This window comes from Acanthamoeba castellanii, assembly GCF_000313135.1.
Source record: "Acanthamoeba castellanii str. Neff unplaced genomic scaffold scf7180000084745, whole genome shotgun sequence".
Taxonomy (NCBI): Eukaryota; Discosea; order Longamoebia; family Acanthamoebidae; genus Acanthamoeba; species Acanthamoeba castellanii.
Window position 1 is genome coordinate 632,412 of NW_004457592.1, and position 26,310 is coordinate 658,721.

A 26,310-nucleotide genomic window follows, 5' to 3' on the forward strand; every position below is an offset into this window, starting at 1 on the left:
AGCCCCAGTCCCAACCAACCACAACAGCATCCACGAGGAGGGCGAGGAGGGCCACCACGACTTCAGCAGACAAGGCGTGGAGGGAAGAGGGGGGTCGGCGCCACCGCTGGGCACGACACTCTCGCTTGCACTGCTGGTCGAGCTGAAGAAGGTGCGCCGCGAGTGCGCGACCATGGCGGGCAAGCTCGACCGGGTGGCCAAGCGGCAGAAGCTGACGCAGGGCCAGCTCGACACCAAGATGATTACGTCTCCTTCCTCCTCTCCATCATCTTTTACTTCTACTTCACCGTCCACTTCATCGTCCTCTCCACCTCCACGACTCTTCGCCGACTGGCTCAAAGGCGTGCGACTCTCCACCGCCACCTCCGCCCACATCCACGTCCGCGTCCTCTCTTCTCGGCCGTCGAGCAACCTGCTCAGCTGCCTGGCCGACCAGCCGTGGTTGATCGAGCGCGTGGTGCCTCTCTCCGAACTGCGCCTGCCCAAGCACCGCTTCCCTGCGGGCATCGAACCGTACCTCTCGGCAGGCCTCCGACCAGGCCAGAAGGTGCCCGCCACGCTGGTCACAGGCTTCAACGACCAGTGCTGCAACCTCTTCAAGTACTCTCGGGTTCGTGGCCCCATCTGCTGCGTGGTGGCGGGCATGCGTGTGTGGGCGGGGGTGATGATGACATGGTGTGGCTGATGTGGGTACTACATGTGCGACTCGCAGGAGGAGCTAGAGGGACTGAACGCCCTCCGCCTGTATTCACGGTCAGTCTGGGAAGTGTTGCCCGCCATCGCCGAGGTGGTGTTCAGCAAGTGGCCCACCACCGATGGCCCCGTGTACCACTTCACGACGCCCATGATCGACAAGCAAGGCGGCATCCTCTGCACCGAGTGCCGCTGGCAGGGCTTCTACGACTTGCAAGGCAACTTCTCCTGGGGCGTGACGGTGGTCGACCGCTGGAGCGGACCGTTCATCAATCACCTCGAGCACCACCAGCAACCTCCAGAACCTGTGGAAGAGGCGGCGCCCACCAGCCAACCCCATCACAACCCAACCAACTTCGTTGACCATCCTCCAACACTCGATGACTTGCTGTACAGTCACTTCTTTCAAGACGATCCACCAACATGAAACCATCCGTATGCACTTGACAGACATGATGTCGAGCAAGAACTCATCTCAGTGTGTTAAAACTGCTTCTTGTTGAGGAAGCGCAGAGCCAAGTAGGCCAGTAGCCGTGTGACAATGATCATGCCCACCAGGAACAGGACGTCGGCCCAGATGTTGGTTTCGACGTTGAGGTAGTCCAGCACGTCGTCGCCCGTGATCACGCCGCCCGTCGTCGGGTACTGGTTGTTCACCGCCGCCGGCGTGTAGGTGTCGTCGCCCACCTTGTACTCGGTGAGGAGGAGCAGCTCGTAGCTGTACTTGATGATTGAGATCCACCGGGCCCACGCAATCCACACGCGCAGGGTCTGCTGGGACAGGAAGAACCCGCCTGCACACACCTGTGTCAATAACCGGCGAGCAACCTCAATTGCTCAGCAGCCGCCCATGGGCTCGTACAAGCGTGACGTACCAAGGATGATGGAGCTGAGGATGAAGATGACCGAGATGGTGATGGCCTGCTGCATGTTGGGGATCGCTGCGCCCACTATGAGGCCCAATCCGCTTCCCAGGAGCGTGAACAGGCACAGGCTCAGGAGCCACAGGAAGAAGGCCCCCGCGTGCGCGGACAAGCCCACCTGTGTGACGCGCAAGCCAAGCAAACGAAAAGAGTGGGTGGTGAGAGGCTCGGCATAGAGGAGAAGTGGATTGGGGTGTGTGGCCACTGCGTACCACCCAGTAGGTGATGCAACCGAAGAAGAGCGGAAGGACGAGATCAAGCGGCGTCTCGGCGAGGACCTTGGCCAGGAAGTAGGAGGACAGGCGGTAGGTACCCGTGTCCCGCTCCTTGTTCAGCACTGCCCGCTCTCCGGGGACTGTGGCGAGCATTGTGTCAGCTAAGTTATCTGCGTGGGAGATAAGGTGGTTCTCGCGAGAACACGTACAAGCCAGCATGGTCATGAACATCGTCTCCATCGTCCAATACATGGCACTGTAAAACAGGAACGCGTTGCGATCGGCCAAGCTCTCCTCTGGTTGTCGCCCCCGCGTCAGTGGAACAGGTCAACGATCATGATTCAGATAGAAGGGGGGTCGGTCGGTACCGTCTTTGTCCATTCGCAGCCAGAAGAGGCCGGAGACGATGGCGAAGACAACCACGACGATGATCTGGGGAGTGGAGAGGATCGCTGGTCGGCGCTGCTTGAAGGTGCGCACGGTGAGCACCCGCAGTTGCTGGAGGAAGTGCGTCGGGTACTTGGCCCCCTTCCGCACGTCCTTGAGCGACGCCTCTTCTCCCCACTGGCCCGTGTCGTTCTTCGTAGTGGTACTCTTCTCGTGCTGATCGTCGTCGTCGTCGGCGGCGATGAGCAGGGGCTGCTTCTTGTCCCCGTCGTCCGTGGTGGGGTGGTTGGCAGCGTAGGAGTCGATCAGGAGCTGCCGCACGGTTCGTCCGTCCTTGATCGTGCGCGTCGAGCTCACCACCTCGACTGCAGCGCCCAGCACCGCAGTGTCAGCAAAAGCAAAGCCAAAACAAAAAGACACAACTGATGAACTGTGGAGTGGGGGCCTACGCATGAAGTCGGCTGCGTTGTATTGTGGGCCGGGCGTGTGGAGGCCGAGCGAGGCAAAGTAGGAGAGGACGTCTTTGGTGGGACCCGAGTAGACCGTCCACCCGCCCTCGGCCAGCAGGATCACCCGGTCGAACATGAGGAACATGGCCGACGACGGCTGGTGGATGGTCGACACCACCGTGTGTCCGCTCTGGGCCAGCGCGCGCATCGACACCACAAGGCCCAGCGACGTCGCCGCATCCAACCCTGTTGTTGTTCATGCGCGCACCAAGCAAGGTCAGTCGACTGGTGCTTCCCTCGACACACTCGCACACGCACACAGGCACGTACCCGATGTGGGCTCGTCAAGGAAGACGAGGGAGCGGTTGCCTACGATCTCCGTGGCGATGTTTGTTCGCTTCTTCTCGCCGCCAGATATGCCCCTCTGTGGCCCACGATCGCGCACACCGTGGTCAGGGGATCAGCTCCAATCTCTAATCATAGATCGAGGGAGGGCGGGTGGAGGCACTGTACCTTCCAGGCGTCGCCCACGATCGTGTTGGCGCACCGCACAATGCCGAGCTCGCTCAGCACGCTCTCGACCGCGGCCTTCTTATCGGCGGCCGACATCTTGCGAGGCAGCTTGAGCATGGCCGCCGTGCGCACCGTCTCCCGCACGCTGATCTCCGGGAAGAAGATGTCCTCCTGCATCACGTAGGCCATGCGCCGCTTGAGCCGCGCCGGCGTGACCTTGTCGTTGCCGTTGATCAGCACCTGGCCCGTGAGGTGCTTGGCGCCGCCGTGGGTGATGCGCTTGGAGAGCACGTTGAGGAGGGTGGTCTTGCCCGAGCCGGTGGGACCCATGATGGCAACGAGCTCGCCCGCGCGCACGCTTCCGCTCACGTTGTTCAGGATCGGAATCTCCATGGTCGAGCCCAGGCAGCCCGTCAGGGCACCGGGCAGGGGGAGGAAGCCGAGCAGGAGGCGGAGCACGGGGTTGGCGGGCGGCGTGGGCACGACGAACTTGAGGATGAGGTTGCGCCACTCGAGGTTGAGTCGAAGTCGCGGCGGGACTTGCGAGCAGGGCGTGGGCTGATCGATGCGGGCGTACTGGGAGACCCCGAGCCTGGAGTAATCCTGCACCACGCGGGGGGGGATAGATGTTATCAAATGATAAGTAGAGTTTGGGGGGGGGAAGTGTAAGTGAAAAGATGGTAGCTTGCTCACCTCGGGCAGCTGCTCTTCGGTTGCCAACTCTGTCATCTCGAGGTCTCTGTCGTCATCGCTGCTTGTGCTCGATGTCATGGCGGCGGGTAAGGGGGTGTGGTGATAGCAGTATGGAGTCTCGGCGGAGGCTCTTGAGTTGTTTGCCTCGGCCCGTCGGGCTCCGGCTTTTTGTGTCGGCGGGGTTTAAGCTTAGCAGCGACGAGCCAACCACCGAACGAAGCGAGTTGGCCAATCAGACAAATCCCTGATGGTAGCGAAATTTCATCGTAGTGATCAACCGTGTGTGGAATAACGCTGTCATCCATCTATTGGTCCTGCCGGCAGCTTCACAGCGCGATAGTCGTAGTAGTTGGTGGGAGGCCCAAACGTGTCGAGCCACTCCAGGGTCGCCATCTCGGTACCCTCCCTGCCCGGCTGTGGCTTACTGTCGCTGCTACTGCGGCATTCGTCCCCCGACACGCAGCAGAGCAGAGCCCGGAAGCGTGGGTCGGCAGGCCGGCCCTGACCGTCGCGGCGTTCGGGTCCGCCGTGGATCACGGAACAGCCCCCCTCGCCGTAGCACTGCCATCGATAGGAGCACCACACCCTCTCGTAGAAGCCCTCCTGCAGCAATGCGCGCGGCGGGTGGAACGGCAGGTGGTGGGAGTTGGTGGGCCGGCCCAGACAGGCGTGCTCGGCCACGGTGAAGCCGCAGGCGATACAGGTCATCGCGGGGGTCTTGCACCGCAGGGGCTGGTCCCACCACCACTCCGGCACGTCGTCACCGGTGAAGGAGCCCTTCGATTTGGCGGCCAGCTGGGCCAGGGAGTCGCGTAGTGGGCTCGGGGCCGGTCCGGCGTAGGTCATCACCGAATAGCGCGAGCCGTGGTCGCCCAACTTCTTCTCCTCCTCTTCGTCGCGCATGTAGGCCTTGCACGCGCAGGTGGGCGCCACGAGGGACCCGCAGCCGGCCGGGCACCTGAGGCGCCCCTGCTTCGGATCCCACATCAGGTAGTGGCCGCAGCCGGTCGGCACCGGGACCGGCGGCAGGTCCGGCTCGATGTCGTTCCTGTCGTCGACGTTGGCCTCCCAGCCGCGGACCGGGGCGGGCGGGCGGCGGCCCTGGCACCTGAACCCACCCACGCGCCACTGGCACCTGGGGCAGGAGAAGACGGGCACGGACTCGTCCATGTGGTAGAGCAGGCCCTTGAAGTTGCTGGCCAGCGGCAGCGGCGCGGCCTCGTCGTAGAGCGCGGGCTCGAGCCGTGGGTGACGGGCTGCCAGCTTCATCCGGGCGGCCTGTTCGGTGGGCGACGGGGCGGCGCCCGTACGGAACCGCGAGCAGGCCAGCTCGAGGGCCACCAGGTCGCGCGCCTTGATAGCCGGCGTGCAGCAGATGAGGATGAGGAGCTCTATGGGCAGCTTGAGCATCAGGTCGCCGTTGGCGCCCTGGTTTAAACGAGACCACGCCACAGTGGCCGACGTCGACTTGGTGGGTTTGGTGCCACTCTTCGGCTGGCCAGGCTGCGGAGGCGGGGCAGAGGGGTTCCTCGCCGCTCGTCGCGTCCAGCGGTCCTTGACCGAGGAAAAGTCTTCTTCGCCTCCCGGTGCGCTCATGTATGTGGTGGTCTCTTCTTCTTCTCTCTTTCTCTCTTGAGTGTTTTTGCTTTCCTCTTCCTGCTGTCGTGTTGTCTATCGCTTGACTTCAAGGAAAGCCTGATTCTCGGATGGCTAAAGAGAAGAAGAAAAAGAAAAAGAAACTTGTTGAGGGCAGCGAATGGAATGCTTGGAATTTTGACTTCGTCTGCGTCTTCGTGGGAAAGCTTGCGCGAAACCTCCATCACGCGCTCACGAAGATGCACCGCCTTGCCGTCGTTGTCGCCCTTTGTTTGGGTATTGCCTGCGCGGCCGCTGTCGCTCCGCCGAAGTGGCCTACCACGGTACCAACTCTTCCGACGCCGGCACACTGCGCTACTTTTTTTCTTTGGGAATCATTAACCATTAGTTAAATTCTCAACCCATGTTCTTTCTTCATGCCTTGCTCTTGTCTCCGAACCCAATAGTATCTCGTGGAGGGCACCATTAGCATTCCGTACTTCAACATTACGGAGCCTGTGACCACCAACTACGACGGGCTCAACAACCGTCAGCGCTTCGATTTCTACAATGAGCTGGTACCTCTCCCCAATCGCTGTCCATTCCCACTGTGCACAGATTCTGAGGCCAAGAAGTGCAACATCAACATCATCATCGTCCGACTCCGGATGGAGTTTTTGTGTCCGGATCTTCTTCTTGATGCTAAATTCCCTCTCTTCGCGCTCGCAAGACCACGAACATCTACGATTACCGCAACGGTGCCGGATTCGAAGTCGTGCCCCGTATCGACCGCAAGGTGTGCTTCAAGTCCAACGTTGCCGGCGGCTCGCTCATCAACGTCCTTCCGGACCTCTCCAACTACCAGTATCAAGGTCAGTTGCGCCCTCGCTCTCTATGCACTCGTTGCGTTGCTTCTCTCTTAAGACACGTGTCTTGTGTGGCCCGCGCACAGGCTTGACCCGTGTGAACGGTTGGCTTGTGGAGAACTGGGAGCTCACGCTCAGGAACTTCAGCGCCGTGCAGAAGTACAACATGTACCTCTACAGGGAGCCCGGACACCAGGGTGTTGCTCGGCCCATTCAGTTCTACATGAGCGGCCGCAACGCCATCTTCGACTCCCACAGCGGTGCTGCTTCTTCTTCTGCGCTCCGCTGGCCTCCCATTCGAAGGCCGCCCCTCACCCATCGTGATGGCTTTGTGGGCGGCACACATACATACAGACATCTACATCATGAACTACCACCTGTACCAGCCCGGCTTCAGCACGCCTCAGGCCTACGCCATTCCCTCCGTTTGCTCCCAGTCGGCCGCCCTGCCCGCCACCCCTTCGGGTAAGTACCCTTCGCGTTCCGCCTCGTGCACATTCCCCCCCCCCACCGCCACCGCCACCTAACTGTTGACTGCGTGCCACCGCGAACTAGTTCAACACGCTAGCCGCAGGAAGCTGTCCGTTCTCCGCAAGATGTTCCAGGCCAGCCCCGTGCCGGACCACAACGACGAGGTACACAAAGGCATCCGGAGAAGTGCACCCGTGGTGTCAGGCGGGAAACTAATTTTTCGTGTGTACGATCTACCTTCTGGTCTCGCGCAAATAGGTCGCCGCCCAGTTCGCTGCCCACGCGCACAAGTTCGGCAAGGTCTACGCCGACCACAGCGAGTACTCGATGAGGCTCAACATCTTCAGGAAGAACCTGGAGTACATCGAGCAGTACAACAAGAAGGACACTGGCATGAAGCGTACGGCAGCAGCCCGTCTCGTCTTGCTATCCGCCCATTTCCATCACTTGATGGTGCTGATGCGCATGTCGTGAGCACGTGCAGTTGCCATGAACCACTTTGGCGACATGACCTACGACGAAATCGTGGACGTCATGCTCCCCTTGGCCAAGAAGTACTGCATGCCCGCTCGCGCACAGCCGCAACACACTCGCTGCGTACTACATAGTCCGCTAACCAAACCGTATTGATTGGCACGTGTCCACACTTCAGGCAGGATAAGGCCGTCAGGCGCGCTCCTTCCACCCCCGTCGACCACCAGATCGACCCGAGGGAGCTCGCTGCTCTGCCCGGCGCCATCGATTGGGTTGCCAAGGGTGCCGTCACGCCGGTCAAGGATCAGGGCTCGTGCGGTTCCTGGTATGGAGCGTCTTCCTGCTTTCCATGTCCTCTGACTAGTCTCAGATTACCCGTTTACCTCCGATTGACTCGATTGTGCGGTGCATCACATCATCAGCTGGACCTTTGGTACCACCGGTACGCTGGAGGGTGCCTGGTTCCTTAAGACGGGCAAGCTCGTGTCCCTGTCCGAGCAGCAGATCGTCGACTGCGCCTGGGTGCGTGCCATGCCGCCACAGGGCCGTTTTGGAGTCGTTCCTCTCCAGCGTGTTCGTACCAAGGCACTACTGACGCACAGCTGTGCTCTTCAGGGCTACGAGTGGTCTGGCCCCAGCGGCAATCTTGGCTGTGATGGCGGCTATGCTTCGGGTGCCATCCAATGTACGTGCCGTTTCGAGGGCAGAGACCTCCCCCCCCATTAGGTGTGGGCCGATTCGCTCACAACTCTTCGCGGTTCTGATGATGGTCATGGCGTGGGGGCATGCAGGGGTCATCGACAACGGCGGTATCGCCCTGGAGGAAAGCTACCCTTACCTCATGCAGGACGCTTGGTGCCTCAAGACCGACCGCAGCTCTGGTGTCAAGGTACCTAACCGGATACGAGCGAAGCGCAGTTCAGTTTGGGCGGTATCGGTACATGCGAAGCGTTGATATTGACGGCCCATGTCTGTCCCTCTGCGCTCTACAGGTCCAAGCCTACGTCAACGTGTCGGCCTCCGAGGCGGCCCTCCAGATGGCCGTGGCCACTGCTGGCCCCGTCGCCGTGGCGATTGACGCCTCGCACCCCGAGTTCCTCTTCTACTCCAGCGGTGTCTTCTACCTCGCCGAGTGCAAGAACGACGCCAACGACCTGGACCACGGTATCGCCTTGCTGCAATCACCACCTCCCCCACTAAACTCAAATCCTAACGCTTCGCGCGGGTGCAGAGGTGCTGGCCGTGGGCTACGGTACCGAGAACGGCCAGGACTACTGGCTCGTCAAGAAGTACGGCTCCTTCTTACCAGTTGTGCGCTGATGACCACCTGTCTCACAAACCGTCTTCACAATTACAACTCGCAATAGCTCGTGGTCCACTCACTGGGGAGAGAACGGCTATGTCAAGATGGCAAGGAACCGCGGCAACAACTGTGGCATTGCTGTACGTACCCCTCTCTCTCTCTCTCTCTCTCTCTCTGCGCTGGCGCTCTCTTGACGATGTCGCGACATGCTCTCTTCATTGGTTTCGGCTGAGATGTTGATCCTTTTTTTCGCGCACGCACGCACCAGACTCAAGCCAACTACGCCATCATCTAAAGCGGCCGCTTCCTGCTTGCTTTATTTTATTGCTGCTCAACGTTGTGGTCTCGCGTTGCAGTCAACTTCTTCAATACAGTACGGGTACACGGCTACCGTTTTGTTTCAAACCATCGTCGTGTGCCATCCATGCCATCGCCTCCCTATCTCCATCATCATCATGTCCAGTAACGTTCTCAACAGATCTAGAGGGTGACACTTGTGGTACACTCATGCTTGTATCGGGCTGGATTGTCGCCGCCACAAGGAGAGAAGCCTCGTCGACGATCCCCTTCCATCGCGACCAGTAGGGGTCGGGGGGTGGAGGGAGCAATGCGTTTTCTTTTCTAACGCCGATTTCTTTTCCCCTTTCCAGAAGGCCTTGGTCTTTGCTGCTGTTGTTGTTTGTACGGAACGCGGAACACAAACAGAGGAGGACGGAGGGACAGGGTCCATCCTTCGATCTTTTACGTCAGTCGAGATACAACGCCACCAAGTGAGTCGGAGCGCCACCGGGAGAGCGAAGGCAGGAGGAATGAAGGAGGTCACGCACAGATACGAAAAAATTACACCCGAATCTCGGGCCAACTTCTCAGATGACGAGGGCAGCCTTACGGGCTACAACGAACCACCTCCTGACAAGGTACTCGAGCCGTAATACTGCCACAATTTCTTATCATCCCCTCAGATTTTGGTTTTTACAAATCTGTTGAAAATTTCCATTCAATTTCCATCTCTGTGCTTGACTCACCCGCTACTCATGTGCACCTCCAGTTCAATCTGGCATGGCTCATCTTCTGCCTGTTGGGGGTGGGGCTGCTCTTCCCGTGGAACGCCCTCCTGACCGCTGCCGATTACTTTGCCACCCTCTACCCCAAATTTGCCTTCTCATTTGGTGTGTACTCCCTGCCACATTTCCTGATTTTTATTTTTCCCCCCTATTTTTTAATACCGAGATATATTTTATTGTACTCCATAAGCTTGCAATGTTTTTTAATCAAAAAACAATTTATTCTTTATTTCTATGCAGCGCTGTCGCTGGCCTACAACTGGCCCTCCGTGATCATGCTCCTCCTGACCATCCGATGGGGCCGCAACTTCTCCTTCACCTCCCGAGTACGCGCCTGCCTTCAAGCAGCATTTCAAGTGACCTTCTTGGTTGTTGTTCTTCCCGGAGCGCTGACCAGTCTTCTCGGTGGGTGGTGGGTCTTCTTCCCCGAAAAGATTGTTGTCGGTTTCACGATCGACGTGATCGTGCAGGTCATGGTTCCCCTCATCAACCTCGACGGTGTCCCCTATCCCGTTAATCTCATCGTCACCCTTGGTGGAGTGTTCGCCACAGGTCACCTCTCCTACCACCCCTCGCACGCGCTCGTGCTGTGTTTTTCTCACACCGCGGCCGGTTGTTGTTTTTCTGTTTGTTGAACAGGATGCGCCACAGCGATGCTGTTTGGAACTATCCTGGGCTTGGCCTCGATGTTTCCGCCCACGTACGCGCCAATGATCAATATCTCTGAGTTGATGGTGGCGCCGCTGTGCGCAGATCCGCCGCGACGACGACGAAATACTAACCTGGTTGTCCGATCGTCCATGCCGCCTTCTCAGGTACATCACGGCTGTGATGAGCGGCAACGGAGTGGCAGGCATCATTGCGGGAGGCCTCCGCTGCATCACCAAGGGATCCCTGCCCAATGGTATGGTTATGTGGCCATTCAGAGACCAATCGCTGTCGCAGTACTCCCCCTCCTCCTCCTCCATGTGTGTTACTCACGCCTGTGGCGGTGTGCTGTGCGATCAGATATGCAGACGTCGTCGATGATTTACTTCGCTCTGTCGGGATTTATCCTCTTCCTCTGCATCGTCGGCTACTTTGTCCTCCTGCGACTGCCGATCACCAAGTACTACATGGCCCAGTCTCAGGTGCGTCTCGTCGCTTCTACTTCGCGTTCACTCTTTACTTGAATTCAATTTTGTCTCCTGATTAATTGAATTGTCATCGCGTTGTGCAGAAGGAATCGGGCCAGCCAAAGAAGGGTTCGATCAACGATAGCGTCGACCCGGTGTATTCCACCGACGACGAAGAGATCGTGGCCGGAGCCTCTCAGCAGAAGAAGGTCCACTACTTCTCGCTCATGAAGCGTATCTGGCGCGAGGCTCTCGTGGTCTTCACCATCTTCTTCGTATCGCTCTCGCTCTTCCCCGGTACGTACTACCATACATAACCACCCTATCCCTCGTTGGTTGACAGAGCCTGACGCAATTGATCGTCTTTCCAGGCATGACCGCACAAATTCACACGGCCACCCACTCGCTGTCGCAAGAGTGGTTCGTGATCCTGATGATCGTATCCTTAGACACACGACACGACACGACACGACACGACACGACACGACACGACACGACACGACACGACACGACACGACACGACACGACACGACACGACACGACACGACACGACACGACACGACACGACACGACACGACACGACACGACACGACACGACCAACGACACGACACGACCAACGACACGACACGACCAACGACACGACACGACCAACGACACGACACGACCAACGACACGACACGACCAACGACACGACACGACCAACGACACGACACGTGGCACGCACGACACGAGCACATTGTTCCCTCCTTGACTTGCCGACCCAAAGTTCAACTTCCAAATCTTCGATTTTATCGGTCGCACGCTGCCCAAGTTCTTCATCCTCTTCAGTGCCCGATGGCTGTGGGTCCCCACCTTCGCCAGGTACTTTATTCCGTCCTCCGTGGGGTGTGTGGTCCGTTTATCTGATCGCACCACCGTGTCACGCGCCATAATCCCAGGTGCGCGTTCTTTGCGCTGTTCATTCTGTGCATCAAGCCGCTCATCTTCAACCACGACGCCTGGTACCACGTGTTCATGGCCATCTTCGCGCTCACCAACGGCTACTGCGGCAGTACGCGCCCTCCTCCCAGATGATTTACGCGATTGCGGCTAAAACCGTGCGTGTGTGCTTTTTCTTCCACTGCTAGCGTTGGCGATGATGTACGGCCCAACCAATGCCAAGGATCACGAGAAGGAAACCGCTGGCGCCATCATGGTACCCGGCCTCTCTTCTCGTTCTCCTCAGCACTTTCGTGTCAACGGCTGATCGTTCCCCCCCCCCGCGTGCATACAGTCCTTCTTTCTCAACTTTGGCATCTTCCTGGCCGCCCACTTTGCCATCCTCCTCCTCTACGCCGTCGAAGGAACCCTTCCGTGGGACTCCTCCTAAACAACATCTCCACTTGCTTCGGCCACCGTCTGTTGTCCCTCCTTTCCTTTACATTTCCCCCCCCCCCAAAGTGGTGTTGTTGGCCACCAAGAAGGTTCCGTTGCGTGTTGTGAAAAAAAGAATCTGCGGTCATGTACAATGCTAGAAGGGGATGGGAGGCTCCAGCAACCTTTCAGCTGAGGAGGCACCTGGTGTTCTTGGTGTGGCCGTTGGGCTTGATGGACGGGCGTCGACCACTGCCGCTGATGGCGCTGTCATCGTAGGGGTCGCCTTTCCTGGCGCCACCCGCACCGGCGGCACCACTGCCGCCGTCCATGCCGTAGAGGATGAACTCCTCCATCTGGTGGACGTCTCGCATGGTCGTCTCGTTGGAGGCCGCGAGCACGAGCACCTCCTTGACCGCGTCGTGGAGGGCAAAGTCGTGGAGGGAGAGGCCCAGCTCGACCACCTCCTCGTTGTCCTTGACCTGCACGCTGCCCAGGAAGAACACGAACTCCTCGAGCCTGAGCGTCTGCTTGGCCCTCGCGCGCTTGCTGCTCTTCTTCGTCTTGTGCTGCTTGTAATGATCGGCGGCTGCCACCACGACCGTCGGTTTGTTGCCATCGTCGCCGTCGGCCTTGATGATGGTCTCCTCCGCGGGCGGCGCGCAGATGACGCTCCGGTTGCTGTCGGTGAGGTCGGAATCGTCCTCCTCGGGCCTGCGCGCTCGGTCCGTGGAGCTCCTCTTCTTCTTGCCGTCTGTGGCCGGGTCGGATATGCTGCGCAGAGTCTTCTTCTTGCGGCGACCAACGCTGGTCGACGAGGATGACGACATGAGCGACGTCATCGGACACCCACCGGGCGGCGTTGCGGTTGCGCTGGCGCTCGATGCACAGGCAGGCGACACGGATAAAGTGGTCGATCTGCGCGGGCTGGCCGCCAAAGACATGGGACACCGGGGCGACCTCGGCGTTTGCCGACGCTCGCGAGTGTGGGACTGCTGTGTAGGCTGCTGCTGCTGCGGCGGCGGCGGCGGCGGCTGGGCCTTCCTCCGGAGCGTCCCGCCGCTGTTGCTGACCTGGCAGCCCTCTGTCGAAGAGATGACGTTCATCTGCCCGCGCAGCTTGAGTCGCTTGTTGTGCTTCGACTCGAGCAGGAACAGCAGATCCCTGTTGTCCTTGATCGCCTGGAAGCTCACGCCACCGTTGTCGCTCTTGTCGCGCGTCTCCCCTTCCCCGCCGTTGTGGGCCTCAGGCTCGCTGTGGTGAGTGCCATGGCCGCGCGGCTGCGGTACGGGCACGACCATCTCGGGCCGCACGACGCGCCAGTGCTGGCCAAAGTCGGAGCCGAGGGCCATCTCCGGACACAGGCGCTGGAGGACCTCGCCGGCCTGCACGATCTTGAGGTCCTGCGACAGCACCAGGTGGAAGGGGAACGCCGCCGCGAAGCGAGTCGGCGGCAGGCAGAACTGCCAGCGGGCCTCGAACGCGCGCAGCTTGTCGTTCTCGTCGCTGCCGGCCGGGGCCGGGCATTCGCCACTGTAGTCGGGAATCGACGCGGTCGAGGCGCTGAGGTCTGCGCGGGTGGCGGTGGCGAGCAACGGCATGCCACCGATGCTGGAGTCCAGCGAGGACGGCTCGCCCTCCCAGCGCAGGAGAAAGACGTCGAAGTCGGCTCCTCCGTCGTCGTCGTCGGCGCCGTGGTGGCTGCGCTTGCCGGTGTGCTCGATCTCGAACTCCTCGAGATGAAAGAGGTCGGCGAGGCCCTTCATGAGGCCCACGACGAGCGGGGCGAGGCCGTTGCGCGTGGGCCGCCCGGGCCGGTAGTGCAGGGTGAGGGACTGGGGCGCGATGTCGGTGCACCAGAAGGTGGGCATGCGCAGCTTGGGGAACTGGGCCTGGATGTGCGTGTGCATGGCGTTCAGGTTGCATAGAAATTCGGGCAGCGATGACCCTCTGTGATTTATGTGTACATACATACGCCATTAGAGACCCTTCGGATCAATCTTAATCTTAAGATTGGGAGACGATGAGAAAGGGAAATGGAGACGATGGGGGAGTACCCGATATCGAAGAGAGATTTGTAGCCATGTTGACGTGTGTAGGAGACCCAGTAAAGGCCCACCCGCTCGAGCAGGTCAGGCGCCGGCACCTTCAACACCTCGCTCGCAGCACCCACCAACGCTGGACGAAGAAAGCCGTTAAGCAAAAAAGAAATTAACAGAGAAAAACGGAAACTAGCGCGAAACGGCAGCGAAAGAACGAAGGCAGAGACAACAGCCGCTTGCGACAGTGCTTCCAAAACCGGGAACAATGGGACAAATGCAGGCGTTGCTGCTTCACGACAAGGAAGTGCTTGAAGGGAAGAAGAAGATGAAGGAGGGAGGGGGCGCACCGTAGGTGGTTTCGTCGGGGTAGGAAGTGTTGGAGATGAAGAGGGCCTGGCAGCCGGCGAGTTTGACTATCTCGAGCCACGTCGCCTCCCCATAGTGCGACACAATTAGTGCTCGCACTGCCTTATTGATGAGCCCATACATGGCCCTCTCCGCGTGTCTCTTCTGCTTCTCTTTCCTTCTAATGCGTGTCTGCTACTATTGGTTTCTGGTGAAGAGAAAGAGAAAAGAGAGAAAAGAGGCTGCGCGTCTGCTTGAATGTTGGTTCTCTGCACACGAGTTAGAAGGAGATACGGGTGCTCGGTTTATGGTATAAACCTGGACTGCAGCGAAGAAGAGACACCGAATGGCTGGGCGGCCGTCACCCACACGGCCATAACCCAGCAGATGAGCCACCTGGAGGCTGGAAGTCTTGCGGGCCCGGTTCTCTTCATTGGACGTGCCCAGGTTGCCCGGCCTGCAGCTGTCTGTTCTTGACAGCCGCCACCCAAGCAGAAGCAGATTGACATTCCAGGTGAGTTTGTAGCTGTTGCCAATTGGTCATTATTTGAGCTATCAAGCACCAATGCCCTGGGGCCACTGCGGACACGATATATTTTGTTTGTGTTTTGTTGTATCTCTTTATCTGTTTTCGCCTCGACCCAATGGCAATGGAGCCCCTGACCTTGGTTGCTCTCGGCGTGGCCGCCGTCGTGGTCGCCCTTCTGGTCGCTAGGCGGTCCGTCAGTCCCGCCCCACCGCAGACAGGCCTCCTCAAGCCCTCAATCTTCAAGCCCACGCCGGAGATGAAGATTAGCGTACGCTTGTCCTCCCTCAATTTAATCCATTCAATTTTTTCTCATTTATTTATGAAACCCCACTCCCATTTTTATATATACTATTATTTTCACATGGTATAAAATTGTAAATAAAAAACCGAGTTAATACTTCTTCTCTGCGCCCCAACAGACCAAAGCGACTGGCCGGCGGTATTTGGTCGTGGGCGGCAGCGGTTTCCTCGGCTCACACATTGTCGAGGCGCTGCTTGCTCGCGGCGAGCAGCACGTGCGCATCTTCGACCAGCGGGAGACGCCTCTCTTCAAGGACCACCCGAAGGTCGAGTTTGTACTGGTACAGTCCACCTGCTGCTGCTTCACCATCATCATCGTCATCATCATCAGTCGCGACATGTGTGATGGTCACACATCGCGCAGGGTTGGCAATCCAAACTTACCCGTGTGCACACGTACACAAGGGCAACATTCTAAACAAGGATGACTGCAAGAAGGCGGTCAAGGGCATCGACAGCGTGTTCCACACGGCGGCCGTGATCGACTACTGGTCGCGCTTCGATTTCCAGCGCCCGCTCAGCTACGCGGTCAACGTGACTGGCCTCGAGGTACATACACCGTTGGCCTCGTCACTCCTGGCAATCAGTACCATTAAGATCTCGCGTTAATCGTTTCTCTTTTCGTCGACGAATGCAGAACGTGCTCTCCGCCAGCATCGCCGGGGGCGTAAAGCGCTTTGTCTACACCAGGTGCCCAGACCTGCGCTCACATTTTGAGCTCCTTCTCCGTTGCTTTTGGTGTGATCGACCACGCTGCTCACCTGAAACCACGGTCTTCCTGTCTCGTCTCGTCACAGCTCGTCGAATGTCATCCTGGGAAGCGGCGAGTCCATCAAGAACGGCGACGAATCCTGGCCGTACCCCGCCCGTCCCAACAACCACTACTCCGAGACCAAGGCCCTGGCCGAAAAGGTGCGCCTCGCATGGACCTCGATGAACTTAGATAAGGTGGCCTCACGTCTGATATTTCTCATCATCGATGCATTTCTCTCTCACTCTCTCCGGTCTTAGGCTGTCTTGGCCGCGAACGGGAAGCACGGCATACTGACTGGCGCGGTCAGGCCCAACGGCATCTTTGGTCCACGGGACAATGTACGACGCACCGCTGGGTGAAAAGCTCAGTGTTGGCTCACTCCCCCTGTTCACTTCGCCACGCAACAGATCATGGCCGAATCGGTATACAGGGCCGGCAAACCGGAGCCCATGCTCTGCAAAGGCAACCTACAGGTACAGTCCATACCACCTCTCTCCACTCCACCCCTTCTCTTCTCTCAACATGTTGTTGTTGAGCTGAGATCTAGGTGGACAACCAACAATGCAGGATTGGGTGTATGTTGAGAACGTGGTGCATGCTCAATTGCTGCTCGAAGGCGCGCTGAGCGACTCTCCCAACAGCCCTGCTGGCAAGGTGCGCGCTTCTTCTTCCTCCTTGCATCAGGTTTGATATTAAGAATGGTGTATGTACACCTTTTGTTGCAGACCTACTGCATTGCGGGAGACCGCCCGATGGAGTACATCGAGTTCTGGACCAAGCTGGTACGCAACATGGTGTTTGCACTTTGTGGGGGTTTGCTGTGATCCAATCTTGTGCCTGACCAACACTCGTCTTTCCAGAACCGAGCTGTTGGTGGCAAGGACGAGGACATCGTTGTGCTTCCCAAGCCCCTTGTGTGGACCCTGGCCATCATCAGCGAGTCCCTGACCTGGCTCTCGTTTGTTCCTCCTCCCATTGCGTGCGTGTGCGTGCGTGTATGTGTTGTATGTGTTGTATGTATTGTGGGTGGGTGGCTCACAACAATATATGCCACCAGGCGTGGCAATCTCAAGGGTCAGTTCTTCAAGCTCACACCAGCTGTGCTGACCATTGCCATGGCGGACATCTACCTCAACTACTCCCGTGCCAAGAGGGACTTTGGCTATGAGCCACCCTACACCATGGAGGAGGCCTTTGAGCAGTGCTCACACTACTACCAGCCTGAGCTCACAAGCCAGAAGCCCAAGACTCAACAATAACAATAACAGACCTGCAGTAGAAGGCAAAAAAGAAAGAGCCCGGCACGAGAACCGTGTGACGTGTCTCACTTTTTCTGGGGAGTTCTTGGGCGACTTTCTTTTGTTCCAAGGGAAAAAAAGATGAGCAGCAAGGCGACGATGCGCGCGGTGTCGGTGGGCGAGCCGGGGCACGGTGGACCAGAGCTGCTCTACGTGGCAGACGACGTGCCCAGGCCCGAACTGAAGCCTGCCCATCTGCTGGTCAAGATCAAGGCCACTGCACTCAATCGTGCCGACACGGTCCAGCGGTATAGGCCCCAACAAATAAAATACAAATAAAACGAATACAAATAAATCAATAAAATAAATAATCCTCGCAGGCTGGGCAAGTATCCGCCTCCGCCGGGCGAGTCGACGGTGCTGGGCCTCGAGATGGCGGGCGTGGTAGAAGAGGTAGGCGAAGGCGTGACCTCGTTCAAGGCCGGCGATCGCGTATGGTACAGTCTGAGCTCACCCTTAAATACAACATGTTCCCTCGTCCATGGCACCCACAACTCACTCACGCGATCGTCGCCTGAACATGTGTGCTCGTGTGGCATGTGCGTGTGCGTGCCGTGTGACATGGTCAGTGCGCTGCTTGGTGGCGGAGGCTATGCCGAGTACTGCGTCATCCACCAGGACACCGCCATGCATGTACATACCTCTGTCCATCACACACACACACACACACACACCACCACACCACACCGCTCTTTGTGTGTGTCGTATGTCGTGTAGTTGGCCTCATCCCACGACATGTTGTATTCTTCAGATTCCCGAGAACTTGTCCTTCGAAGAGGCGGCGGCCATTCCTGAGGCCTTTCTCACGGCCTACCAGGCGCTCGTGTGGATCGGCGGCCTCGCGGCCAACAAGCGCGTCCTTATCCACGCCGGGGTATGCTTGCCCCCTCTCCCTGCTGCCCTCTGCTTTACAGTGTACATGTGACATTGACTTGAGCTGTTGTCGCGTGTCTAGGCCAGCGGCGTGGGCACATCCGCCATTCAACTCGCCAAGCTGTTCGACAACATACAGGCATGTTGCACGTGTGCTGTGTGCTGTGTGCTGGTGCGCTGACGTTTCGTACACACGCAGGTAATCATCACGGCGTCGAAGGATAAGCTGAGCTTCTGTCATGAGTTGGGCGCCGACGAGACCATCGACCGCAATGAAAACGAGGGCAAGTGGGTCGACAAGGTGCTCTCGCTCACCGGAGGCAAGGGCGTCGACGTCATCATCGACTTCGTTGGAGCGTCCTACTGGGAGCAGAACCTGGCCGCTCTCGCCATGGGTACGCCCCTTCACTTTCGCTTTCGCTTTCTGTATCACTTTCATTTTTGCTTTTTGTGCTCAATTCAATTCAAATCAAATCAAAAATGCAGATGGCACAATGGTGATGCTGGCGTTCTTGAGCGGCTCCCAGATTCCCAGTTGTGATATTGCGGCCATCCTGCGCAAGCGGTACACATGCCTCACTTTAGAGAGATACTCAAACACCCTTTGTTTTTTAACACATCACACACACTGCGGTCATTGTGTTGTCTTTGTGCAGGTTGAACATTCGTGGATCAACGCTCAGGGCGCGCTCGCTTGACTACAAGGTGAAGCTTACCAAGGTAAGTTTTGAGATATGTGCATCCACATCGTCCAAATTTGTCTAGTGGCAATGTTGTGGCTGACCAGTTACACGATATGGGTCAGGAATTTGAGGCATTTGCAATGGACAAGTTCAAGGAGGGGTGGCTCAAGGCCCTCATCACCAAGACCTTCGCATGGGAGCATGTTGCTGATGCCCACAGGTACATGGAGAGCAATCAAAGTGTGGGCAAGATTGTGCTCAACGGCATGTAAGTTGTGGTAATACCACCATCGCAGCATAGTAGAATCACAGAGAAATAAAATGTTACAATTACCTCTTTACAGCATCTTCACACAATGTACATTGGTTTTGTATCTGGTTGAAGGCGATGCTGAGCAATCGGCCAAGCCCAAACGATCATCTCGACCGGGGTGGGAGGCGCGCTATGGCGGCGGTGTTGTGGTCGCCCACGCAGGGCGCCAGACTTGCGCAGACTGTCCAACGCCAACGCTCGATGTCGATGCACTTGGCCACGACATGTCTGCATGCGCCACCGCCAGGTTCAGCGCCAGCCAGCGGTAGAGGTGGGCGTGCCGGGCCTCATTGGCCAGCGCGTCCCGATGCTCGAACTACTAGAGCAGATTTTCGCACTGGCAGTCAGTGGCGCGCTGCCGCGTGGTCGCCCTTGAGAAGGGCCGCGAGCGCAAAGGCAGAGCCGTGTGCCCATGTAATGCGGCTTCGTTTTCGTTTTCGTTTTCGTTTTCTCGCTTTCGGGTCGTTTTCATTTCTCGTTCTTTTTCCTGCACTTCGCTGAACTCAAACTCGGAGAGGACAAAGTACGGTAACCTGTTGGGTGAGCCCGAGAGTCCATGCCCGAGGCATTTATAGTCAGGTTTGGGCGAGTGAAAAAAGCGCTTAGTTTTGGCATGGAAGAAGCAACACAAGATGCAAACCAGGTGCTGGTAGTGGCGTGCAACATCTACGGAAGCTCCGAGCAGGAGGTCAGCGTATCCCTGCCCGCCTCCACCACAACCAAGGCGCTCCATCGGCTCCTCACAGCCGAATTGGGTCCGCCGCCGACGCCAGGACATTCTCTCCACATCATCAACGTCAAGATCGACGACGACTCCACCCTGTCCACCGTGTGGCCGCAAAGCACAACGGTGACGCTATCCTGCCGATGGGATGCCTACGCCGTGCCCTATCCTCTCACGCGGAACCAAGATCAGGCAACCCTCGCCACTTTGGCCGATGACGTACGTTTTGCTCCCACTTTGTGGCCAGTTGGTTCAGTCAGGCTGCTGGGGAACTGACCTGATCATTCCACTTACTGCATGAGAAGGTACAACGACCCAGGCGGCAGAGGATGCCTAAGGAGCTGCAGGTCATGCTTGACCCCAACAGACATGTGGATAACATCACACCCTTCACCGAAGGCATATATGCGTGGGTAGCCGATCAGGGGGAATGGTCGCATGTCAAGTGGCTCGTCGAAGCGCCCCAAGGGTGCCCGTTCGAGGGTACGGCTTCCATGGATGCTCCTCATCATCTGCAAGAAGTGCTAACCTTTGAGAGGATCATCAGGCTGCGTGTTTGTGGTGCAGACCTACCTGCCGTACAACTACCCATACGCTATGCCGCATATGCGCGTCCTCACGCCAATGCACCATCCGTTGGTGCTGGGGCCTGATGGCAGTCTTCTCCTTTGGCAGGATCAAGGTAACTTGCACATGAGCATCCTTGGCCATTTGATTGAACCCACTCACGCGAAATCCGGCAGGGCTCTTCCTCCCCGACAGGTGGACTCCGCGAGGCTCAGTCGTTCAGCTGCTGCAGATGTTTCGGCAGCAGCTGAAGATGGAGAAGTTCAGCTCCTGGTGGGACCCAGTCATTACCGGACTGCCACATCTGGAAGCTGCCATCGGACTGTGGCAAACGGATACAGAAGGGCAGCTCAAGAAAGCCAGGGCCATGGCTGCATGCTTTGCACGACCTATGGCTAGAGTCCAAGAGTTGAGCAGGCGTGAGTTGCGCGGGTGGGCTGTCGTGATCAAGGTTCCGTACTTTTACTTCTATTATGCAGACTGCTGAGTGCTGACATAATCTGGCCAATGCAGAGCGCGTGCGCTCAAGAAGTGAGCGAACTGCTCATGGTCGTCGACCGCCATCGAAGAACTCGACTGATGGATGACGGTGATAAGGACAAGTCCGGCAGAATACCCCACAAGGAGTTGGGTGATCTGCCGCAAGAACTGATTGAGCTCATCATCGACAGGGTCATCATGTTGCACATCAAGGAGGAAGCAACGTCCACAGGCTTGGTGGTTCCATCGGACTGGAAGAGTCGAGTCATCACCTCCTGGCCTCCTCATACAACATAATGAATAACAATAACATTATCTTAGTTTATATCTTTACCTTTCTTGCAGCTGTTCAGTGGTGAAGCAGTGTAGTACCTTATGGACAACTTAGCAAGCATTGTGTGGTTTTCAATCCCGGGTGTCATGTTGACAGGCCCTGATGAAGGCGAGCTGGGGTACCTGATTGAAGAAAGGGGCTATTGGCCCCAGAAGTACAGCCCTTGCTCTCTTATCAAATAAACACTGACAAAAAAACCCCCACACATCACTGGGGTATCACTGTATCCAGTAGTATCTGCCAGCACCAGCATGCAGTCAGGCTTCTGGTGGGCGTCCGCGTCGGCGTTCCACTTTGGCGGCCAGATGACCTACACCTCAGATCTTCACTTCCCTCTTGCACTTGGATCAGTTCATGCCCCCCAGCTCATGCAGGCGACTTCGGGCATCAAGTACAAGAACTGCAACAACATCTGGCGCTTCTTGACCAATCCAGATCTTCACACCTACAAAGGCGGCGAGACTGTGTCCTGCCGCATGCAGAGCTGGCTCGACGCTGACGGCACTGCCTCACACACTGGATGCAGGACCATGACCAGTTCCGCATGGGCCAATGAGTGGTGGAAGATGCACAGCACCTGCACGCTTGACAATGAGCGGTGGGTGTGCCCCATGGACAGCAAGGACAGCAGCGCTGCCCTCAAGCTCTGCTTCAACCCAGCTCTCTACTATGAAATTGGCATGAGCATCTCGTCAATGGCAATGGAGACAGCACCAAGAACTGCACGGTCGTTGGCAAGGTCACCTTTTTTATGATCAAAATGTATTAGTATACTAATACATTTTAATGACAAGCATGCGTGTGCGAGATATCAGACAGCGTGTGGCTGACGCCTGTGGCACACTTATGGTAGTCTTGGTTGGTGGACTGTATGAGAGTTGAGCAAAGAGATAAAGTGGACAGGGCCAACCAACGGACGGCCGGAAGATTACGATACATTCGTTGCGCCTATCATGTGGTTCAATTAAAATACTGATTCCAGTAATGCTGTGCGGTAGTTTGGTTTTAATTCCGGGAGCACAACTGCGGAGGATTGTGGAATTAAGGTTGCCGCCGAGGAGTTGCCGCCGTTGGCCATCACGAGCGCCTGCGCTTACAGCCCACCGCAATTGGCCAGCGCTCCTCCGCCACACCCTTCAATAGCGTACCGCGGGCCAGACATGTTGCACTTGCAGTTTTTACCTCCGGCGCGTCAACACCATCATGCCGCGCTTCGGCCTCATCGGCCTTCTCCTCCTCCTCACGGTGGCGACCTACTTCATCTCTTCTGGTACCTCCCACCGTCACCACCACGCCTACACAACCCCACCACGTGACGTTTTTTGATCTCTCTCTCTCTCTCTCTCTTGATGGCGATGATTTGTCGATCTCTCGTGTTCACGCTTGCAGGTGAGGGCGCGGTCGACTTTGGTTACCCCGATCGGTGCTTCTTCTCCGTGGGCAAGTCGGCCAAGGGCGCCTGGTGGTTCATCGACCCCAAGGGCTCCCGTTTCTTCTCCAACGGCGTCGATGTCGTCAACTACGGCGGCGACCGAAGCACCACCGGTACGCACACGCGTGCGGAACGGAGCGATAGCCAGAACATAACACTCGCTCACCTACATCGTCCTCTCTCACATCTACACAGGTGTGTCTGCGTACAACGACGCTGTGAAGCGCAAGTTCGGCGGAAGCCAGTCGTCCTGGGCCGACTCGGTCACGTCGCGCCTCGTGTCGTGGAATCTCAACACGATGGGCGCGTGGTGCGACTCGGTGGCGATCAGCAAGGGCATGCCCTACACGCGCGAGATCGGTTTGGGCAAGAACTTCGGCACGTGGGCTCGTGGCATGTTCCCCGACGTGTTCGACCCGGCGTGGGAGACGCGCGTCAACGGCCTCGCCATGGATCGCTGCTCGCCCTATCGCACCGATCCGCTCTTGATCGGCTACTTCCTCGACAACGAGGTGACGACGCACCTTCTCCCCCCCTAACCCACCCATCCTCCAGTCCTAGCATGATGCATCATCGTCATCATCAGCTGACATCGCTCACACACGCACGCTCGCACAGATGTGGTGGGGTGACGACTGGCGGTTGGCGGGCAGCATTCTCGACAACATGCTCATCTCGCTCAACCTGACCTCGCCCGGACGCGTCCGCGCCGTCTCATTCCTCAAGACCAGGTATCCGACCATCACCGCGCTCAACAAGGCCTGGTACGTCCCCCTCGCCCCCCTCCTCCATCGGAATCGACCATTCGCTCGTCCTTGGGTTGGACTCACACGCGCGCGTGGATGTAGGAACACGACCTACACGAGCTTCGACACCATCAAAACGCTTCCCGGTCGTTCGGCCGTGCACACGACCGACTCTAACGACTTTGCCTACATCGCCTCGAGCAAGTTCTTCAACGTCACCGTCTCTGGCATGCGCACCCTCACCCGCCACCGCTTTCGTTGTTGGATGGAGAAGGGAGGAGGCGCGCGCGGAGCCACGTCTGATCCACCGTGCTTGACGTTGTGTGGCATCAGCCATTCGTAAGGTGGACCCGTACCACATGGTCATGGGCGCGCGGTTCGTCGGCAAGCCCATCGACGCCGTGCTCAAGGCTACGGCGGAGTGGAATGATGTAATCTCGATCAACTCGTATCCCAGCAACAGTGAGCGCAATGGTCCGCCCATGTCGCGCATCGTGGCCATCTACAACGCCACCAACAAGCCCATCCTCATCGGCGAGTTTGCCTACAAGGCCAACGTACGCTCGACCTTCTCTCATCACAAGACCTTCTCTCCTTGCACAGACTTTACCTCCGGGTGCGCGAGTGTATCTAACTTCCCATGTCTGTCTGGTGCGGCATGCATAACACAGGACTCTGGACTACCGAACACCAAGGGAGCAGGCCTCACGGTGGCGACGCAGGCTCAGCGCGCGCAGGGCTACAGGAACTACACCACCACTCTGGCTCCCCACCCGGCCTTGGTCGGATTCCACTGGTTCCAGTGGGTAGACCAGCCGGTCGCTGGGCGCGAGAGCGACGGCGAGAACAGCAACTTCGGTCTTGTCAACAAGGACGGTACGAATGTGAAGATGATAGAGCTCCTCTGCCATCAGAGGTGGAGTGTAGTCTCACCAGCGAGTGACTGTTTCGTCTTTGGCGTGGCTTTCTGTGCTTGCAGATGTGACCTACACGGATCTGACCAACATGATGAAGACGACCATCCCCACGCTCTCGACCTTGCACGAGAGCACCACCACGGGCCTCAAGGCTGCCAGGTGCTACAGTACGAACCTGTCCTGCTACACGCCTCCTCTGGCTGTTCTCACACGATAGCCAATCGGAGCTAAAAAACTGACCCCCTCCCCCTTTCCGCTTCTCAGCCACGTTGACATGCCCGAACGGCTGCTCCGGCCACGGCTGCTGCAACACCAAGACCGGCGTGTGCAAGTGCGACACAGGCTTCCTGGGCGCTAACTGCGGCACCGACGCTTGTACCTCGCACCTCTCCTCCTCTGCGGTTCCTCTTGGGTGCGATTGTCTCACTTTGCCAACAACAACAGCCAAACTGCAAGTCACGTCGTTCGGCAGCTCGCTCAACACCACCGTGTGGACGGCGAGCACCTCGACTTCGAGCCCCAGCGAGGCCTTCCAGCCGGGCAAGGTGTCGACGTCGTCCAACCAGCTCAAGCTGGCGATCTCGCCTTGCACGACAGCGGCGCCGTGCAGCGGGAAGAACTTCTCGGCAGGCTCGGTGTTCACGCAGTCAACGAGCTTCGGCTATGGCATCTACACGGCCTTCTTCAAGGCGCCTGCCACTACCGGTTTCACTGCCCAGTTTGGCGTACGCTTTCTCCTCGTCGTCGTCTCTTTGCTCACTACTTCTGGCGATCGTCCACTCACACACGCGTTCGATCATCGTCGTCGTCGTTGTTGTGCTCGAGCAGTTGAACAGCCGGACGTCGTCTCTCGACGCCATCACCCTCCGCGTGCGCGCCAACCAGGGTACTGCCAATAATGGCGGCACGCTCGATTACTACAACGACGGGGCGTACAAGTATCTCAAGTGGATTGGCGGGCTTGCGTTGGGCAACCCGTCGTCGGGCTTCCACAACTACACGATCCACTACATGCCCACCTACTTTGCCTTCTACGCCGGCGGCGTCCTCCTCGGCTCGTACAACTTGACGACGGCGCTGGCCGGGCTGCCCAACTCGACGATGGCCATCACGCTGTTCGTCTCGGCGACCAACACTTCGCCCAAGGTGAGCGACGCCATGTACGTCCAGTCGGTCTCCTACACCCAGGTGGGCGGCACCAAGGCCACTTGCTAGCGACGAGAGGATGAGATCCCTATCTCGCCACAGATCAAGATAGAGATCAAGCCATTGTACCAGCATTCAAATCGCACATTGCAACTGAAGTTGTGCGTAGCAACAACAACGCAGTTTATTGTGAGCGAGGTTTTTTCTAGGATTGTGTTCTCCATCGCCACCTAAATGGACGGTGCAATGTGGCGTTTTCTTGTTCCCCTTTTTAGGGTGTGCCCCTGTGAGGGCAGGCTTGTGGCCTTGCATGTCGTCTGTGGCTTGTCACTATGGTGTCACAATATGCACAATATTGAGACGCATCGAATGCACCCATGTGGAGGCTGATTGCTCATGGTACAAGGGAGAGAGGCCGAATTTAGTAGTGAAAAATGACTTGGAAATTGTGAGAAAAGGAAGAGAAAAGGGCTACCTTGGTTGGACTTGATCGTAGCTCGGTAAAATGATCTTAGAAAAGATGTACAATATTCAGGGCTACAAGATGGTATGTGGTGTATGGCCATGCGGTAACAAGGAAGAGAGATAAAAAATCAAGAATGCGAAATATGCATTTAGACTTGGCATTTTTTGCACTACTACACTGTTTTTTTATCTCTCTTTTTTTTTTGTATTGTGTAAACGCCAACTACTTTACACCTTCCCACATATACACACCCACTTAGAGAGAGA

General features: G+C 57.6%; 11 protein-coding genes across 11 annotated transcripts; 8 read left to right on the forward strand and 3 right to left on the reverse strand.

Moving 5' to 3' along the window:
• Window positions 1–172: 172 nt before the first annotated feature.
• On the forward strand, window positions 173–1,120 carry ACA1_184390 (uncharacterized protein; the record flags this gene model as incomplete). The annotated part of the gene is made up of 2 exons (XM_004345986.1): window positions 173–610; window positions 713–1,120. 2 exons carry the CDS (start codon window positions 173–175, stop codon window positions 1,118–1,120), a joined length of 846 nt encoding a protein of 281 aa, XP_004346036.1.
• A 56-nt stretch (window positions 1,121–1,176) lies between these two features.
• On the reverse strand, window positions 1,177–3,909 carry ACA1_184400 (ABC2 type transporter superfamily protein; the record flags this gene model as incomplete). The annotated part of the gene is made up of 9 exons (XM_004345987.1): window positions 1,177–1,487; window positions 1,569–1,734; window positions 1,829–1,971; window positions 2,041–2,127; window positions 2,200–2,583; window positions 2,668–2,913; window positions 2,998–3,091; window positions 3,181–3,783; window positions 3,874–3,909. 9 exons carry the CDS (start codon window positions 3,907–3,909, stop codon window positions 1,177–1,179), a joined length of 2,070 nt encoding a protein of 689 aa, XP_004346037.1.
• Window positions 3,910–4,170: 261 nt separating this feature from the next.
• ACA1_184410 (uncharacterized protein) lies at window positions 4,171–5,469 on the reverse strand (the record flags this gene model as incomplete). The annotated part of the gene is made up of 2 exons (XM_004345988.1): window positions 4,171–5,008; window positions 5,036–5,469. 2 exons carry the CDS (start codon window positions 5,467–5,469, stop codon window positions 4,171–4,173), a joined length of 1,272 nt encoding a protein of 423 aa, XP_004346038.1.
• Window positions 5,470–5,708: 239 nt separating this feature from the next.
• On the forward strand, window positions 5,709–8,857 carry ACA1_184420 (cathepsin Llike proteinase; the record flags this gene model as incomplete). Its single annotated transcript, XM_004345989.1, has 16 exons — window positions 5,709–5,792; window positions 5,916–6,026; window positions 6,179–6,320; window positions 6,401–6,574; window positions 6,669–6,783; window positions 6,889–6,949; window positions 7,044–7,185; window positions 7,270–7,382; window positions 7,442–7,572; window positions 7,682–7,781; window positions 7,875–7,944; window positions 8,051–8,148; window positions 8,252–8,423; window positions 8,491–8,548; window positions 8,627–8,702; window positions 8,831–8,857. 16 exons carry the CDS (start codon window positions 5,709–5,711, stop codon window positions 8,855–8,857), a joined length of 1,674 nt encoding a protein of 557 aa, XP_004346039.1.
• Window positions 8,858–9,371: 514 nt separating this feature from the next.
• On the forward strand, window positions 9,372–12,111 carry ACA1_184430 (Solute carrier family 29 (nucleoside transporters), member 1, putative; the record flags this gene model as incomplete). Its single annotated transcript, XM_004345990.1, has 13 exons — window positions 9,372–9,479; window positions 9,611–9,731; window positions 9,867–9,952; window positions 10,061–10,178; window positions 10,266–10,326; window positions 10,442–10,530; window positions 10,635–10,756; window positions 10,846–11,038; window positions 11,113–11,180; window positions 11,509–11,603; window positions 11,681–11,793; window positions 11,870–11,937; window positions 12,016–12,111. The coding sequence occupies 13 exons, from the start codon at window positions 9,372–9,374 to the stop codon at window positions 12,109–12,111; spliced, it is 1,338 nt and encodes a 445-aa protein (XP_004346040.1).
• Window positions 12,112–12,283: 172 nt separating this feature from the next.
• Window positions 12,284–14,626, reverse strand: ACA1_184440 (soluble guanylyl cyclase beta1 subunit, putative; the record flags this gene model as incomplete). Its single annotated transcript, XM_004345991.1, has 3 exons — window positions 12,284–14,045; window positions 14,153–14,273; window positions 14,485–14,626. 3 exons carry the CDS (start codon window positions 14,624–14,626, stop codon window positions 12,284–12,286), a joined length of 2,025 nt encoding a protein of 674 aa, XP_004346041.1.
• A 506-nt stretch (window positions 14,627–15,132) lies between these two features.
• On the forward strand, window positions 15,133–17,324 carry ACA1_184450 (3beta hydroxysteroid dehydrogenase/isomerase family protein; the record flags this gene model as incomplete). The annotated part of the gene is made up of 11 exons (XM_004345992.1): window positions 15,133–15,279; window positions 15,431–15,592; window positions 15,717–15,860; window positions 15,949–16,001; window positions 16,109–16,223; window positions 16,323–16,403; window positions 16,473–16,538; window positions 16,633–16,719; window positions 16,791–16,847; window positions 16,926–17,044; window positions 17,123–17,324. 11 exons carry the CDS (start codon window positions 15,133–15,135, stop codon window positions 17,322–17,324), a joined length of 1,233 nt encoding a protein of 410 aa, XP_004346042.1.
• Window positions 17,325–17,444: 120 nt separating this feature from the next.
• On the forward strand, window positions 17,445–19,191 carry ACA1_184460 (tumor protein p53 inducible protein 3, putative; the record flags this gene model as incomplete). Its single annotated transcript, XM_004345993.1, has 9 exons — window positions 17,445–17,611; window positions 17,684–17,800; window positions 17,933–17,996; window positions 18,115–18,237; window positions 18,436–18,631; window positions 18,723–18,801; window positions 18,893–18,956; window positions 19,024–19,079; window positions 19,140–19,191. The coding sequence occupies 9 exons, from the start codon at window positions 17,445–17,447 to the stop codon at window positions 19,189–19,191; spliced, it is 918 nt and encodes a 305-aa protein (XP_004346043.1).
• A 654-nt stretch (window positions 19,192–19,845) lies between these two features.
• ACA1_184470 (uncharacterized protein) lies at window positions 19,846–21,017 on the forward strand (the record flags this gene model as incomplete). Its single annotated transcript, XM_004345994.1, has 4 exons — window positions 19,846–20,175; window positions 20,283–20,439; window positions 20,700–20,974; window positions 21,003–21,017. 4 exons carry the CDS (start codon window positions 19,846–19,848, stop codon window positions 21,015–21,017), a joined length of 777 nt encoding a protein of 258 aa, XP_004346044.1.
• A 571-nt stretch (window positions 21,018–21,588) lies between these two features.
• On the forward strand, window positions 21,589–21,893 carry ACA1_184480 (uncharacterized protein; the record flags this gene model as incomplete). Its single annotated transcript, XM_004345995.1, has 2 exons — window positions 21,589–21,801; window positions 21,864–21,893. The coding sequence occupies 2 exons, from the start codon at window positions 21,589–21,591 to the stop codon at window positions 21,891–21,893; spliced, it is 243 nt and encodes an 80-aa protein (XP_004346045.1).
• Window positions 21,894–22,540: 647 nt separating this feature from the next.
• ACA1_184490 (agarase, putative) lies at window positions 22,541–25,647 on the forward strand (the record flags this gene model as incomplete). Its single annotated transcript, XM_004345996.1, has 11 exons — window positions 22,541–22,607; window positions 22,727–22,882; window positions 22,965–23,281; window positions 23,388–23,533; window positions 23,618–23,772; window positions 23,849–24,072; window positions 24,187–24,391; window positions 24,495–24,599; window positions 24,697–24,807; window positions 24,877–25,157; window positions 25,261–25,647. 11 exons carry the CDS (start codon window positions 22,541–22,543, stop codon window positions 25,645–25,647), a joined length of 2,154 nt encoding a protein of 717 aa, XP_004346046.1.
• Between the last annotated feature and the right edge of the window lie 663 nt (window positions 25,648–26,310).